The following is an 18,343-nucleotide window of genomic DNA, read 5'->3' as shown; positions in this document are numbered from 1 at the left end:
CTGGTAATATCTGTTTGCTCATGAATTGTATGCCGTCAGAATATTAAGAGGATGTATATACAACTCAGAATTTTGTTATGACTGGGACTTTCTAATGGCATGTAGGTTTTTGCGCAACCAGGTAAGCTTCCGGATCCTGTGCTCAAGTCTTTGTAGTATTAATAAACATGGAAGCCTTGTGAATACTGCAGACACTGAACTCTTGCTAGCTTTCAGGGAATGACATACAAAGATTAAAAGTTCAAAGTATTAATATATGAAAATTGTAAGCCATTCAATTTAAATAATATACACTTTAACTTTTTTTGAACAAGCCAGTTGCAGTGGCACATGCCTGTAATCCCAGCACTTGGGGAGGTAGAGGCAGATGGATCTCTGTGAGTTCGAGAACAGCCTGGTTGACAAAGCGAATCCAAAACAGACAAAGCTACACAGAGAAAACAAACAAATAAAACACACACACACACATACACAAAGGAAATTTTTTCTTGAACAGTTCATTTAAAAATTTTAAATCTTAAAATATTATTTTGCAGAGTGGATAAGTTGAAGTTTTAGCACAGAATTATTTATCCCACATACTTCTGAATATTTCAGTAGTGACGTGATTTTTCAGAATACTCTTGGTTCTGAAACTCATGTAGCATTGAGTTCTGCCTTGAGCTAGTCACTGAACTTCTGTTCTTTCTTCATATATGAGGTAAGATTGACAGTAACACCTAGTAAGAGTCCTGTGGAAATGAATGAACGGTGACGGCTGTTTGATAAGCCATTAAGTTGTAACAACTTAGAGTGGATGTTTGTATTTTAAATAATAAAGTATGTCAAAGGTCATTTTAATTTCTACTTATATTCAAAGAGTATCATATAGCCTGTCAATTCATCTAATATTTTTCTAGGTCTTTTAAATAACTGTCATTATGCTAGGTATCAAGTGTTTTAACTGGGTCTTCTGGAGCCTTGGGCTGGCCCAGTGCGTGGCAGGGGGTGGGACTTTAGTCTGTTAGGGATGGTCTGTGGATGTTGGCCTGTCACCTGGAACCACTGGGCAGGTTTGGAACCTGAAGTCAGGACTGGAGGCTAAGGAGTATGCAAGTGTCAGCATAGATCTTATGCTTACAAAGTAGCTTGAACTCAGAGTTGTTCAGAGGAAATAATAAAAACCAGAGCAGAGGAGCTAGAGAGACGACTGCAGGTGCTCTGGAGGAGGACCTGGGTTTGATTCTCAGCATGCACATGGTGGCTCACAGCCATTTGTAACTTTCTTCTGGCTTTCTGTAATACACAGACACACATGCAGACAAAACATGTAAAGACATAAACTATTTTTTAATTACAAAAATAACTAATGTTTAGCTTCTTTAGGTCTGTAGATGGCTATCTTATATTATATGGCTGATATCTACTTATAAGTGAGTGTATAGCGCACCCATCTTTCTGTTTCTGGGTCACCTCACTCAGGGTAATCTTTCCTAGTTCCATCCATTTGCCTGCAAATTTTATGATTTCTTTGTTTTTAATAGCTGAGTAGTATTCCATTGTATAGATGTACCACAATTTCTGTATCCTAAGGAGGACTCTAGGGAGGATGCTTAAATCTCATTCAGAGTGGCAAACTAGACACCAGAAGTGGTGGAAGAGAGGAAACAGGATGGGAGTCTACTATAGAGGGTCCTCTGAAAGGATTCACCCAACAGGGGATTAAAAGAAATGCTGAGACTCACAGCCAAACTTTGGGCAGAGCACGGGGAGTCTTATGGAAGAATGGAGTGGGGATAGAGGGACATGGAGGGGACAGGAGCCCCACAAAGAGACCAGTAAATCTAAAGGATCTAAGCCTAGGGATTCCTGCAGAGGCTGATGCAACAACAGAGAACCATGCATGGAGAACCTAGACCCGCTGCTCACTTGTGGCAGATTGGCAGCTCAGTCTCCATGTAGATTTCTGAGTGGGGGAGCAGGAGCAACCTTTATCATGAACTCGATTGCCTGCTCTTTGATCATTCACCCCTGATATTTCGGCCTTGCCAGGTCAGAGAGGAAGAGGATCCAGGCAGCCCTGATGAGAATTAACAATCTGTGGGCAGATGGCGATGGTGGAGAACTCCCCCTTTCAGTGGACTAGGGTCTTCAATTGGGATATATAATGAATAAATTGTGAAAAAAAAATTAAAAAATAATTAGAGCAGAAACAAATGAGTTTAAAAACAATACAATGTAAATGGAACAAATTTTTGGAAAGATAAATTTAAAAGCCTTTAGCTTCTTTCCGAAAGAAAGACTCAAGTAAATAAAATCAGAAATAAAGGAGACATTATAAATTATGTAACACAAATAAAATGGATAAGAGGCTGCTTTGAATAATGTGCCAACAGATTGAAAGAAGAAATGAACAAATTTACAAGATGAATCATGAATAAATAGAATTTTTGTTTCTTTAATGATGGATATGACCTGGAAGCATAAGCTAAAATAAACTCATTTCTCCCTCAATTTGCTTTTGGTCAGTGTTTTGTCAAAGCAACAGAAAGCAAACCAGAATAATATCCAAAGGAAATTAAATCAGTATGTCAAAGTGATATGTGCACTCCCATAATTCATTGCAGCATCATGTGCATCAGCTGAAATATGGAATACTATTCTGGCAAAGTAGGGAGATCCTGTCATTTGTGACAACATAGATAACTGGGGGAAATAATATTAAGTGACATAACATGAGCACAGAAAGATAAATTGCATGATTTTACTTTATGAATAAGATAATTATATGATCATTATGAGAGTGAAATGATAATTAGCTCAAAAAAATGAGAGTACAATGGTGGTTGCCCAAAGCAGAAAAGGAATTGAGAAAGGAACACTGCAGAAGACTGAGGAAGAATTTTGTCTCATCTTTGTGATGAAATATCTGACAGAAACTACAGAGAAAGGATTTATTTCATAGTTTCATAAGGCTCAGGCCATGGCCACCTGATCTCATGCACCTGGCAAGGTTGTCACGACAATTGCAATGGATAGCAGGAAGCTCTGGCCTCCTCTCAGACAAGAAGCAGAGAAAGGAGTGGACTTGGGTTCGGGTAAAGCAGCCTCCAAGGGTGCAATCCCAGCACCTACTTCTCTGCCTAGGCCCCTGGTCTCCTAACACTTTGTAAAACTGTGCCATCTCCTAGGGCCTAAGCATTCAAATCCTGAGCCTATTTGTAACATCTCATTCTCAGACCTAACAGAGGAGCAGCAGAATACAAGAATCACATGGTTATTAATCAAGTAGGGAGTAGTGCAAAAAGAAGGGAGTACTTAACTACAAACTAGAGATGAAGAAGGCAAAAGGACTGCCCAACCACAAGGCAAAGGTGAAGACAAGAAATGAGTGCCCATGTATAAGGGAGAGATAAAGCATCTGTTAGAATTGACAGAGCCGATATTGCAGAAAGTTGCAAATCCAAAAATAGAAGCTCTTGTAAGAAACATCTCTATAAAGTGGAATAAATGAGAGGGGTGGGGATAACTATAGAGAGAAATGGGGGTTATGCAATTTTAGTTCTTTTGGAGGAAAAACCCAAATATGATTAAGTGCTTGTGAGGCAGAGTCAAATGGAGGAAAGAGTGATTGAGATGGGGGAGGTGTTGCTGCATGAAGCAAAACATTATAAAGGGGTAAGAAGGAAAGGAAAGGAACTAATAGCCTTCTAGCTTGAAACGGAGTTCAGGAGTGAGGGGGAAGGCAGAGTTTCTTTGTGGGTTGTTTGGGGATGGTGGTGGACAGCAGCAAAAGGTTCTTGAGGTTTCTGTTTCTTTTAACTTAATGTTTTTATTGGTTATTTGGAAATTTCACATAATTCACCCCTATTCCATTCACTTCCCAATCCTCCCAAGTCCACTTTCTGCTCTGATGACCTCCCACAAAACAAAAGAAAAGAAAGGGGGGAAAATGACCAAGTCCAATTTGTGTTGCCCATATACTCACTGGAACATGTGGCCACCTGGGGCTCCCAGTAGCTAGCCCCTTAAAGATAACTGATTTCTTCTCCTACCCAACTCCTGACAGAAACCATCAACTGTGAAGAGTATCCTTATCACAGTTTTGGGTTTTTGTTTTGGTTTGGTTTGGTTTATTTTTTGAGACAGGGCTTCTCTGTGTAGTGTTGGCTGTTCTGGAAATCGATCTGTAGACCGGGCTGTCCTTGAACTCATAGAGATCTGCTTTCCTCTGTTTCTCTAGTGCTGGGATTATAGGTGTGTTCCACCACAACCTGGCCCTTACAGTTTTTAAGAGTTCTCTTCAATAGGTTCTTGTTTAGACTGTTTCTTTTTCTTTTTTGTGCATGGAGGGGGGTTGTCACAGAAGCCTTTTATGTCTCTCATTCTCAACTGTGAGTATTGTGGTATAAATAATGTACAGAGACTTTAGTTTAAAGCTTTTGGCCATATCCTGGGGCAGTCTCTCAGCTAGCTTCTAATTTAACTGGACTTCCCAGCCTGCATCCTGCCACATTTCTAGCTCTTTACCTTCCTGCTCCACTTCAGCCTTCCTTCTGTTCCTGTCTGTGTGTCTGCTTGCCACTCACCTTTGTCTGTGCCTGCCCGGAGGAAGTTCACCCTGTACTTCCTGCCCCAGCTCTGGGCCATTAGCTTTTTATTATACAAAAAGCCATATCCAGTTTGAACCAATCAGCAGCAAGACAACAGCTGGTTGTCCTTTGAGGGAGGACCAGCATTTACAAATAGAAAACAGGTGCTGGGCCATAGAAATTACAATAACAAAATCCTGCCAGCACTTAGCTCTCTGCAGCCCAGAATTAACAATTAAAAATACAAGGACACACCCTCTCAATGTGAGGGAAGGTCATCCATACCACTGCAAAAGAAGCTTCCATACTTTTTATAGTCTGCAGTGTTGTTCCCGATTCGCAAGACTCCAAAAGACCACCACCAGGAGTTGAGTCCCTTGCAAAACGTATGAGGATCTTTTTATTACAATCTGCAGCTTGGGCTCACACACTCTCACCACCAAAGTGGTGAGAGCCTAGAGCCCCCTGCTCAGGTTAGTTGGGTGATTTAGAGAGTCCGGTCCTTCCCAGCATGCCCAAAACAGGGGGTTCTGCCTGGCAAGCATCTATTGGTTGAAACACAAAAGGGGTTGTTGCATTTTGAATTGATTGGCTATAGGAAGGCCCCCAAACCATTAATTGTCTAACTTCCCTTGTTTTGGCTACCCTAAGGGAGAGGGGTTGGTTTCCTAGCAACTGTATCTCTAGTTGGCAGGAAAGAATGCAGTAAGGCTAGTTCTTCCCTGAAGGTGGCTGGACATATCTCCATTTACTGGCCTCTGTTCAGGCTTGTACTTTAAACTTTAAAACAATGCCCACTGATTTTTAAATCTTTGGTCTCTCAGCAGCAGCACAGATCATGGATTTCTCCATGGTTTCTGGATTACAACACGGACAACAGCATCACCTTCTGTAGTTTTACCATTCTCTCCTTCACATCTGGTTCTGTTCCACCATCTTTCTTGCCAATTTCTTGAGTCTGCCTTTTAAAAGCATCTTATGGACCTGCCCTTCTCTAGTTTTTTTTTCAGGGACACTGCGGGCTCTACAAACCCCTCTGCTGCCATCTAATCTCCTTTCAGAGCCCCCATGGGTCTCTCAGGCTCCACAGAACTGCCCTGTGGTGGTGGGTGCTGCCTTAGATGGCAGCCATGCTTGAGGTTTTCATCCTTGATGATGGCTTGTTCCTGGATCCAATTCTTCCTAGTTCTGATTTTTCCACACTGGCTCTTCCACCCACTCTAGCAGCTCATAGATGGAGTACATGTTGGGGTGGACCAATCTGAAACAGTGGATGTACAGGATGACAGCCAAGTTTTTGGTCAGTTGCTTGTGGTGGATCTTGTGGTGGCCTGAAGTTCCTTTTTTTATTTAAGTTGGTTATTCACTTTACCTCTCAATTGTAACCCCCTTCTTCCTCTCCTCCTAGTCCTTCCCCTCTGTTTCTCCCTAATTCCCTTATCCCCCTTCCTCTTCCCTTCAGAAAAGGGGACACCCATGCCAACCACCCACCCCTGAACCTGCCCCAGTACATCCAGTCTCATCAGGACTGTATGTACTTCCTTTTTTACAGTGTTCTGCCAGGGTGAATTGATCCAAAGGCATGCAACAGAGACCATGTCAGAGACAGCCCCCAAGCCCCTTTCTAGGGGTCTCACATGGAGGCTAAGCTGCCCATTAGGTATGTATGTGTGGAGGGTCTAAATCGAGTCCATGACTGGTTCCCCAAGTTAGTTGGGACTGTTGATCTTCTTGTGGAGCTCCTGTCCCCTCCAGGTCATTCTGTCCTCCTCCCTACTCCTACTCTTCTACAAGGCTCCTACATTCCATCCAATGTTTGGCTGTGGGTCTCTGTTTGTGTTTTGATTTGTTGCTGGGCAAAGCCTCTCAGAAGACAGCCATGCAAGGCTCAAGTCTGCAAATATAGTAGAGTGTCATCAGCAGTGTCAGGGGCTTTCTCTCATGGAGTGGGTCTCAGGTTGGGCCAGGCATCGGTTACACATTCCATTGATCTCTACTCTATCTTAATCCCTACATATCCTGAAGGCACAGTAAATTCTGGATGGGATTTTCTATAGGTGGGGTGGTGCTCCCCCGTCTCTACCAGAAGCCTTTTTTAACTGGCAAGTGAGATCACCTGCCGAGAGTGAGGAAATCAGGCCATTGCGAGAGCAAGGCAGTGTTGGATTTGAATGCAAGAAACTTACTTTGTGGCCCATTTTTCTAACATCAAGGCATGTTAAGACAAAAACCATATCACATAGAGGCTTCTCAGTAGTGTGAGCATTTACAGTCAGGTGAGATCTAGCCACCCTACCTACTTGTCCCTAGGTGTCCCTCCCCAAAGACTGCATGCTCAAGATGAAAGGAGCTTTCAGAAAGAGAACACTAATGCCTGGGCTTCCTACAAACTCACAGGCAGTGTCTTAGTTGGTGTTCTGTTGCTGTGGAGAGACTATGACCACAGTAACTTTTATAAAAGAAAACATTAAATTGAGACTTGGTTACAGTTTAGTCCATTGTCATTGTGGCGTTTGAGGAAAATGGGGACATGTAAGCAGACATGGTACTGGAGAAGTAGCAAGAGTTCTACAACTGGATCAGCAATCAACAGGAAGAGAGAACCGCTGGGTCTGTCTTAAGCTTCTGACACCTCAAAGCCCACCCCCATTGGCATACTTCCCTCAGTAAGACCACACCTCCTAATCTTTCTAAGTACTAATCCTATCAGCTACTCCCTGATGACTAAACATTCAAATATATGAGCCTGTGGGGGACCATTCTTATTCAAACCACCACAGGCTATAACTGTACTTAGCTCAGAAGTGCTTCCTGGCCAGTGTGTCATTTTTATGAAGTTCATCAGCACACCTCTTAACTTCTAGTTGTGGATAGATGTGTGTGTGTGTGTGTGTGTGTGTGTGTGTGTGTGTGTGTGTTTATACTTTTGATCTTTTTATAATGAGAAACTCACAGCCCTAACTATAAAGTTGCAAATTATACTTAGAAATCAAGAAGATGCTGACCTTGGTTGGGTCTGCAAGTCAACATCCAAACCATGCTCAGCTTTTTAATTTATTTTTATTTTTTATTAAATTCCTGTTATGTTATGCGTTGTGGGAACCCTCTAAAGGACTTTACCTTGCTTAAACACTGTCCTTCTTCTCTGAAGTCAAATTAACACTGGCATTTTGAATCTCATTTTGGTGTCTGATTCCTGAAGAACCCAAACAAGCACTAGCAATCATTGTTGTTTTAAAATAATATTTATTTTGCTTTTATTTATGTGTGTCTGTGTGTGCCATGTATGTGAGGGTATGTTACAGGTAGTTATAAGCTATTGGATGTGCTGCTGGAAATAAAATTCAATTCTACTATGGAAGAGCAGCAAGAACTATTGAGCCATGTCTTTAGCGCTGTGTTCATAGTCTTTTCACCCCACCCATCCTTTTATTCCCTAACTATAGTCTTTTGGACCAGTAGATGGGCTGTTGGCTAAGTAGAGCTAATCTGTCAGCTAGTGGCGTGCTGTGCTTTGGGGAAAGGAAAGAGAAAAGCATATCTAAACCAATAGGACTCTTCAAAGAAATCTGGCAATAGAAAATGATCTTCTCTGTACTGCAAGTGGCACACCCCTTTAATCCCAGCAGTCATGAGGTAGAGGAGGCAAGCGGATATGAGTTTGAGGCCAGCCAGTTGAACAGAGCTAGTTTGAGAACAGCAGGGCTAGACAAACCCTTTCTCAAAAAACCAATAATAACAATAATAATAATGCATTTGAAGTTCTTTGAAATAATTTGCTTCTTTAATTTCTTCCTTAGCTGTCTAAATTTCTCCTTCTAAGCACTGCTCAGTTCCTGCTAACCGTTTTTAATTGGGGAGGTAGTACATGCTGTGAGAACTAAGAGCTAAGCCTACATGAATAGATTCTAGTATTTGAAACCAATAAAGCATGCAGCAAGGTGAATATGACACATTTAATGGCTTGTATAATTATTATTGTGCTGCCTGGTAATTAAAGCTAAAATGATAAGCATTCTCCATAAATTACTGTCATTACTATTACTTGTACTTAATAACTCAGCATTTCCAGAGTCATCTGGCAGAAGTGATTGTAGTAAGGGATGACTTATGGGCACAGTCCATGCTGGCTGGAGGTGGAGACTACCAGCAGGACACTCATCTTCTTTTTAGAGAAATTCAATCCCCTTGAAGTAAAATGACTTGCAAGTTCACACAGATATTCAGTGGTGAAACTATTAAAACTATTGGACGCTAGAGTTCAAGCTCACAGTACTACATACAAACAGTGACATTCCCAGTACTTATAAAAGAAAAGCAGTGGAATTGCTGGTGTTTGAAGAGCTAGAATTTCCCAATGACAAAAATCAGATCATAGCTCTGTGAGCCCTTGGATTTTTGTATTGTTTGATCAGATAAGTTTCCCATCAACTTGAAAGGAATAGATTGTATATAAAGATGGAAGAGTGAGGGTAATTTCAAGTCCAGGTAATAATATCAGGCTGCTGTTCTGCAGCCTGAGAAAAATTACATAAGACTGTGAAAGGACAATGAAGAAAACTTAACTGTCTTTAGGATTGGAGAGATGGTTCAGAGGTTAAAAACACTTGCTGCTCTTTCTTCCAGAGAATCTGAGTATGAGTCCCAGAATCCATGACAGATGGCTCCAAACCTCCATAGCTCCAGCTCCAGGAGCTCTAGTGCCTCTTCTGCCTCTGCAGGCACCTGGCACACACATGCACATATGCAAATACACATACATACAGAAAAATTGTCTAGCTGGTGAATATATTCTCTGAAGTGTTTATAACTATCAGAGGTTTCAAGTGAAAGGAAAGAAGACAGCAGCTAGACAGATTGCAGGCCATTCCTTCCAGGCTTTTGTTACTTCCTGACATACCTATCCCCAAATGGAGACAACTACTCTGAAGATGATGAATTCCCCAACTCTGGGCTCCCCATCAATTCACCCAAAACACCAAAACACAAAAAAATTATTATTGTGATTCCTTAAGTTCAGTGGCTTTCATTTTGGCAGGAAGGAAGGGTGCAAGCAAATTAGCACAAAAAGCAATATAAAACAAGGCCATAAAGGAGACTGTCCACCAAGTCAGAGCTGTCTAGAGCCATCTCCTAATCTTGGAGGGTTTACGCTAGAACAACATGGAAGTTCAAAGAATTCAAGATACCTAGAAGAAAATATCGTCAGGTTTGCTATCTAGGGAGCCTCCCATATAAAGCTTTGACTAAGAAAGAACATGGTTATTGGTGGAGCTAGCTCTTGTCCTTTCCCCTTTCTCCTGTGTTCTGCTTTTTCTTGTGAGACTGACTCATAGTTGAGCCTGAGATTCCTACATACTAGGCAAATGCTACATCACTAAACTGCACCTTTAGCCCTATTTTTCCTTTTTTAAATTTTGAGGGAGGATCCTGTTGTCCAGTGCTGGCTAGAATTTGTGGTTCTCCTGCCCCAGCCTCCTAGCTGGGAGCACAGGCTTACTTTATCATGCCCACCCTGATAAAACTTCTTAAAAAGCACATTTTCTTTGTCTGATACTGTTTTTATTATTTTCCCTTGTTAGTAAGTTGGCTGGGCCAAGTGAACACCTTCATACCAAGAAAGAATTCACTCTAATGAAAAATTAACTTAAAATTTATCATAGAGCTAAGTGGAAAATGATAACAAAGAAAATTCTTAGCAATCAGGGGAAGATTGAGTTCTGGGAGCATCAGAAACACTTAGAAAGAATGATGTTCGTTTTCATCAAGTTATAAACCTTTGTTCTGTGAATGATACTGTAAAAACAAGCAAAATACAGAGATGGCAACTCAGCACACAAGCAAGGTGCCCAGGGTCATTACATAGTAAAGAAATGCAAGTTAGCATCACAGCAAGATGCTGCTCTGTATCCTTCAGCTGCCAAAGGTGAAATGGCAACAGTACCCTGTATTCACAAGTGTGCAGATCAGCCACAGTCTTGAGGCACACTCATACAGTTTGACAGTTTCTTTGCGAAAGTCAAGCATATATGTAGCATCTGTCCCAGTGTCTGTTCTAGAATATAAAGTTCATACAGAAATCTGTGCACATACATTTATCGTAGCATTGTGTCTGATCACCAGAATTGTGACAGAATCTAAATGTCCTTGACCAGATAAATAAGTAGACTTATGTATTCCTCAGTGGAATACTATTGTGCCTTGCAAGGTGAGCGAATGCCAAATGTATATTAAAACGGAAAAACTATTCTTGCGATTATGTGTTATTAGTGTGTGTATGGCATAGGATCAGCAAACACATAAATGGTTGCCAGGGAATAGGAGGAAAGGAAGACCCAAGTGCAGAGAGGTGCTGGAGATCGCACTTGTTTTGCAGAGATGGTAGGAAGATGCTGTACATTTGTTAAGACTTAGAGAACTTAGGCTGAGCACTGTGCTTAGTAATCCCAGCATTCAGTTGGCAGTGGCAAACAGATCTGTGAGTTCAAGACCAGCCCCACTATATGCTAAGGCTCTCTCAAAGCAACAGAAGTTACAGGATTTAAGCTTAAAAAAAAGAGAGAGAGAATCGTTTGTTGTGCTTCAATTTTTTAAGATAATAAACCTACTTCCTACCTTGTGCATTGTCAGAGGGAGGACACAGTTTATGTGTTTCACTGTGTCTAAAAATAAAGCATTATAAACAAGTTTGGACAGTGCAACAGACATATTTAGTGTTCCAATTAAGAAAATTGTAGCCGGAAATAGGAAAATAGGGTTTATTTATTGTGATAGTCTTGCAGATTGCCATACTGTCTTCTAACAACTTATTGCCCATTCACTTTATCAATTCCTAATAGTGGTTTCTGAGCGCATGCTAGCTAAGAGTTCTTCCTTCTGTAATCCCTCCTTCACATCATTGTCCAAGTCTGCCCTCCTCCCTGGCCTTGGCTTTGTGCTCACAGCTCTTTCTGCCCTCTTATCTGGTGATGAAAGGAATGTTCAAGTCAGGGGAAAGCTTGTCCTGAGTATTCTTGGTGTGTCATGTTTAGGATTTACTCATTGATAAGGCATTCCTTGACCAGCAGTGGCTCTCATGGTCTCGGGAGCTTGTAACAAACCAGCAGAATTATCTCAGGCGGATACAACGTTCCAAGTCTGTGGCTTGAATTTTATACTTCAGCATTTTACTGTGGGGTGACAAGACATGATGTCAGAAGAAATGTAAATTGATCTCCTCTCAGTGTTTATCTGTGGTGTATGTGCAATTACTTCTGCACCAGAGAACCCTTGCGAGGCATTCTGTCAATACAGCTACCTGACAGTCATTTGTATTTGTAAACTGTGCATTTGGCACCTGCTGGTCTCTATTGCATTGAAGCTAGTGGGGAGCCAGCATGGTGTACAATGAAGTTATTGGTTGGTACAGCTCAGTGGGAGTTATTGAAGGGGGAAAAAACCACTTCCAGGACCTCAGGATGGAATTAAAAAAGAAAAAAAATATATAAAAACTTGTAATGTTTACTTCTTGGCCAAGAAAACAAAATAAAAACAAAAATATGTAAAAAGTCAGGCTGTTGTACCCAAAGAACTAAAATATATATGGAAATACATTTTAATTTTCATATTAATAGAAAAAAACAATAGCTTTCTATTTGAAATATATATTGAATGTTCTAAAGCACCAAAATCACTGTACAAGGCATATAAGGAAAATCATTCAGTTTCTGAGAAACTATAGATTAAAATTCAGCTGTTAATTATCAAATTAGCAAATCAACTTCAGTTTTTAAAAAATTATGTTGACAAAGACTTTAGAATGCAAATCAGTGAATAACAAAAATTGATTGGTCTTGTAGGTATCATTTGTTCCTACTTTATTGGATACACCTCAAGTGCATAATTCCAAAGTCTTTGTAAGGCTGCTTTGCTCAGCATAGTCTGGACCACCTCCAAAGAGGGCTCTACTCCAGGTTACAGCTTTTGAGGACGCACAGGCTCTTGCTGGGTTCAAATGCTGTGAGACATTGAGTGGCACTTTCTAGTGTTCTAGTTATAAAACTGAATTCATTTAAGTGATTATGCTCTAGTGATATTTTTTCCCTTTTAATCACATTTTTAGTGTGGCTTTGTAGGATATAGGTTTTTTGTTTTATGTGTATGTGTTTGCCAGTAAAAGAATATGAATTCACATACACACACACAGTCACACATACTCACCCCCTGTAAGTATCTACCAATAAAAGCTAGTAAAATACATTTTGGATATAGCATCTTGATAGCGTTGTCTCTGTTAATGGTGAGTATAGAAAAATTTCTACGAAACAAGTGCAATAATTAGAAAATGGGGACTGAAGAAGTAGCTCGGCAATTAAAAGCCCTTGCTGCTCTTGCAGAGGATCCAGATTTGGTTTCCAGCACCTATCTGATGGCTCATCCTGTAAGTCCAGTTCCAGGGGCTATGATGTCTTTTCTGGCTTCTGCAGACACTAGGTACTAGTGCTAGTATATACGTGCAGGTACTCGCACATAGACATAAAATAAAAAATAAAAACTTAGAAACAAAACTAGTATCTAGTTGCTTGTAATAGCTGTAGTAGGATTGGTGGGATTATAGTAAAATATTTCTGTACAGCACTATGAAGTTGGTAAACTAGAGGTCAGGGTTTTTTTTGGCAGTTGAAGCTAAATAATTATTTGCCTTTGGTTTTAGAATTCCTGGAAAACTCAAGCAGTTTGTGTTTGACCTACATTCTGGAAAACTGCACAGAGAATTCCATCATGGACCTGATCCAACTGATACAGCCCCAGGAGAGGTAGGACTCATGTGTTCACCAGTGGGTACTGTCAGGCCTCCAGAATAGCTGTAGAGTATCTGATTTCTCAGTCATCTAACCTAGGGTATCTGAGTATGATTTCTGTAGAACATGGCCATACAGGGTTAAATACTGTTGGCTTCAGACAGAGGTAAGAAGTAGGACTTGGGAGAGTAGATGAGCAAACAGATCAATGGATTCCAGTAGTTGTTCAAGTGTGCTTTTGTGGCTGGGCATGTACCCTCTTCATAAAGAAAGTAATGACTTGGTATTTTACTCATTCTAAGAATCTTCACAGATGCAGTATTGATAATGTTCGAAATTTAGGACTCGATGCAGCTTTCCCATTTGATAGTTGAATGCTTTACAACTATTTATCAATACTTTATATTAGCTTTTATTCACAAATAAATTCTCAGTTGACATGTTGATATATAGATTGATGAATAGTAGGTAGATAGTTTCTCAGAATGGATAGATACATAGATTTTTTTTCAGATTTTTTTTATTCTTTATTAATTATACTTTATTCACTTTGTATCCCCTTTGTGGTTCTCTCCCTCCTCCCGTCCCGTCCCAATCCCTCCCTCCACCCTCTGCATGCATGCCCCTACCCAAGTCCACTGATAGGGGAGGTCTTCTTTCCCTTCCTTCTGATCCTAGTCAATTAAGTCTCATCAGGAGTGGCTGCATTGTCTTCTTCTGTGGCCTGGTATTGCTGCTTCCCCCTCAGGGGGAGGTAATTAAAGAGCAGGCCAATCAGTTCATGTCAGAGACAGTCCCTGTTCCTATTACAATGGATACTGAACTGCCATGGGCTACATATGTGCAGGGGTCTTAGGTTATCTTCATGCATAGTCATAGGTCAGCATAACCAACAGACTACAAGAGATGGAAAAGAATCTCAGGTGTGGAAGATACAATGGAAGAAATAGATGTATCTGTCAAAGAAAATGTTAAATCTAAAAAATTCCTGATGCAGACCATCCAAGAAATCCAAGACAACGTAAAAAGACAAAACCTAAGAATAATAGGAATAGAGGAAAAAGAAGATCCCCTCCTCCAAGGCCCAGAAAATATTTTCAACAAAATCATTGAAGAAAATTTCCCCAACTTAAAGGGGAGGCCAATAAGAATACAAGAGGCCTACAGAACACCTAATAAATTAGACCAGAAAAGAAAATCCTCCTGTCACATAATAATCAAAACAGTAAGTATACAGAACAAAGAAAAAATACTAAAAGCTGCAAGGGAAAAAGGCCAAGTAACATATAATGGCAAACCCTTCAGAATCACACCTGACTTCTCAACAAAAACTATAAAAGCCAGAAGAGCCTGCATGGATATCATGCAGACCCTAAGAGAACAGAGATGTCAGCCTAGGCTACTGTACCCATCAAAACTCTCAGTCCTCATAGACTGAAAAAACAAGATATTCAACAACAAAAACAAATTTCAATACCTACACACAAATCCAGCATTATAGAAGACACTAGAAGGAAAAATACAACCCAAGAAAACTACTTTCAAGAAAACACAGGAAATAAATAACCTCACTACAGCAAAACAAAAAGTAGCCAAACCCACAAACACACTACCATAGCCAACATCAACATCAAAGGATCTAACAGCCACTGGTCATTAATCTCCCTCAACATCAATTGACTCAATTCTCCAATAAAAAGACACAGACTAAGAGAATGGATGCTTAAACAAGACCCAGCAACCTGTTGCATACAAGAAACACACCTAAATCACAAAGATAGACATTACCTGAAAGGACTGGAAGATGGTTTTCCAAGCAAATGGATCCAAGAAGCAAGCAGGAGTAGCCATTCTAATATCTAACTTTCAACCAAAATTAATCAAAAGAGATAGAGAAGGCCACTTCATAATCATCAAGGGAAAAATCCACCAGGAAGATATCACAATCCTGATCATCTATGCCCTAAATTCAAGGGCACCCACATTTGTAAAAGGATACATAGATTTTTAAGACTGAGAATTTTGTTATTTCTACTTTGTAACATGTTTCAAGTAATTTCTATGTCTCTGCTCTATGAAAGAGCCCTAAATTTGCACTTTAATGTGTTATTATTTATATCACATCTCTGACCACAAAACTAAGAGGGAGATTGTAAAAGTATCCTTTATTGACTTGATATAATTGTTGTCTTGAAGGTTCACAGCTTCCATCTGCTAACCTAGATCTGCCTAGTCCTGGAAGCTTTAGGCTTCCATATAATCTAATTTAGGCCTAGAATGTTTTAAGCCTCTGAGATTTATTGCTGAAGAAGCTTATCCTTTCTAGCTCTTTCTGAACTCTGGCTGGCTGGTTCAACACAGTTGTCCTGGCTCAACCTCCTGTCTAAGATGACTGATTCAAAGTGGATTCTCTCAGCTTCTGACTGAATTGCTCTGCTTGGCCTCAAACTAACTCTAGCAATCTGTTTTAATCTTCTCTCCCCTTCTCATTCTCTGTCTTTACCTGTGTCTAGCTTGTTCTCTCTACAAACTTTCTGTGTAAAACTGTCCTGGTAAAACTGCCTCCTACCCTCTCTCTCCTGTTCTCTCAAGTAACCTCTCCTTTCTTTCTCTTCTCATGAGAGCTTGGCATATCCAGATTCTGTCAAATCTTTCTCTGATTTGCACTTTGTCTGCCTCTCAGACATTTTCAAATATGGGTGTTTTCTTCTACAAACTAACCTTACCTTCATTGTTTGGGATTAAAGCTGTGTATAAGGGCGTGTCTGCATTCCAGCTAAATCACAGAGACCTAGAAGGGCTTTGGATAGGATCAATGTTGGTGGATTAAAATTCCTCTACAGGAGATGATACACAATAAACCCCTTCTTGTTTTATATGCTAGGACTTTAATCTACTACTTTGTCCAAAGAACTTGTATTTAGCAAAGAAAAAGAAAAACTAATTTTTTTTCTTTACCTTATTTGGGAGACAGATTAAGTTTAAAGTCAAGAGTTCTCTTGATAATCTGATAATATGCTTTACTTGAGAAATGATCATTAAGCTACTATTAAAGGGGAGAACTCTGCTAATGACAGTAATCCAAAGGTAATGATTTTCTTCAGCACACGAAGCCTGCTTAGTACTCTATACCAGTGGTTCTCAACCTTCCTAATGCTGCAATTTCTTAATACATTTCCTCATATTGTGGGGACCCCTGACCATAAAATTATTTTTGTAGCTATGTCATAACTAATTTTGCTACTGTTACAAATTTTAATGTAAATATCAGATATGCAAGTGGTCTTAGGTGACGTCACCCCTGTGAAAAGGGTCATTCAACCCTCAAAAGTGTCGAAAACCACTGCATTATAGGATCAGGGAAAAGTCTAGTTACTGTATGGTATTGTCCTGATCTATTTCACTTTCCCTTAGACAGTGGACTTTATTTATGTATTTCATTTATTCATATTTTTGTATTTAGAACCAGTTGGGAACAAGATACTGTATGTTTATAGTAATGTAATTTCATCTTGAGCGTGTGTCTCAAGCAGAAAGTAACTTACCGAGGAAATGCAGCTGACAAAATGAGATAGGTAAAGGCACCTACCACTGTCTCTTGTCACGGGCACATGCTAGTCTGTGTTAGACTATCCAGTGTACACCATGTGCTGTCCACTGCAGGGACTGTTACAGTGAAGTCAGGTTTGCTCTTGAGACACTGGCAGTGTGAAAAGTGTTGCCCTTTCCTCAGAACTCATGGAAATCTTTATAGTTTCATTGTGTATTTTGACAATTGTTGACACGTAAGTATCAAAGAAGTTCACTGTATTATGGAGTGTTTTCCTCATCTCAACCAGGTTTTACTGATTAATGGCATCTAGATAGTTGATAAATAGCAATTTTATTAACAGTAGAGGTCTTTTGAATTAAGGCACTCCCTCTTAGCAGTCATTTGTAAAAGTGAAGGGTTAGGATCAAATAAGTTGTGCTGCCTCTATGGGACTCTCTAGGAAGCAATGGGGATTCAGTGTTTGTTGTCTTCTACACCTTAGTAACTGTGACAGTCCCAGAGTGAGTGGTGCTGTGGCAGCCGTGCCTTGGACAGTATGAGTTAGAGACATTTGAAGTGAGGAAACAAGAAAATACACTTACCTCTTGACTTTGGCATACACCTTTCCTCTTTTATTTATTAATAAACAAGTAATTATAAGGCCACTGCCCATTATGAAATAGTAAAGTATAAGTCCATAAAACATTTTGAGATGAAGATTCTTTTCTTTTCTCTTGTAGCAAGACCAGGATGTAGCGAGCAGTCCTCCAGAGAGCTCCTTCCAGAAGTTGGCACCCAGCGAGTATAGGTACACTTTACTGAGAGATCGAGATGAGCTGTAAGACCTGAGAACACTGCGAGCCTTTCAACAGCAGCGTTGGCTTACGTGATGGAAATAGTAAACCTATATTTTCATAATTCTATGTGTATTTTTATTTTGAATAAACTGAAAGAAGTTTTGGGTTTTTAATTTTTTTTTCCTCCCCCTGACTCAAATGCATTATCATTTAGTACAGCCTCTTTTTAAAAATTTTGCTAGGGTTTAAAAACATAAAATAAAAACCAGAGGCCTATCTCCACTTCAAGTCTGTCTTGTACAGTCTTTATAATGCAAGCAGAAGGTGGCATTGCCAGACGCATACCACACCACTGCAGGGGCAAGAAAACCAGCCTGGTTCTGTATGATGTATGCTTTTTCTTTCTTCTTCTTTTCACATTATCAATCCTATGGGTATTTTTATTATTACATTTCTCAAAGCTAAGAGTATATATATTCTAGAGATTTGGGAGGGGAATAAATTAAAAATTTCACACCGTTTACTGTGTTGTACTGATTGGTTGGGCATTGCTTATGAGAATTCCATAGTGGTTCTTCTTGGATTCCTAGTGTGTAACTTAAACATACTATGAAGAGGAGGAGAGCCATAAGCCAGAGCATTTGGCAGAATTTGTCCTTATGA

The 18,343-nt window shown here is 40.0% G+C and overlaps 1 protein-coding gene across 1 annotated transcript in view; it reads left to right on the top strand.

Annotated features, from left to right (window-relative positions):
* Window positions 1-17,962, top strand: part of Erp44 (endoplasmic reticulum protein 44) — a 96,708-nt gene extending 78,746 nt beyond the window's left edge. The window contains exons 11-12 of the mRNA XM_060379885.1: window positions 13,264-13,366; window positions 17,624-17,962. Of these exons, the coding sequence (XP_060235868.1) occupies window positions 13,264-13,366; window positions 17,624-17,725 (205 nt within the window). The 3' untranslated portion in view covers window positions 17,726-17,962. The remainder of the gene's footprint in view (window positions 1-13,263; window positions 13,367-17,623) is intronic.
* Window positions 17,963-18,343: the final 381 nt, after the last annotated feature.

The sequence above is a fragment of the Meriones unguiculatus genome, chromosome 3, assembly GCF_030254825.1.
Source record: "Meriones unguiculatus strain TT.TT164.6M chromosome 3, Bangor_MerUng_6.1, whole genome shotgun sequence".
Classification (NCBI taxonomy): domain Eukaryota; kingdom Metazoa; phylum Chordata; class Mammalia; order Rodentia; family Muridae; genus Meriones; species Meriones unguiculatus.
Note: the sequence above shows the minus strand (reverse complement) of the source record. Positions and strands in the feature narration are given on the sequence as shown.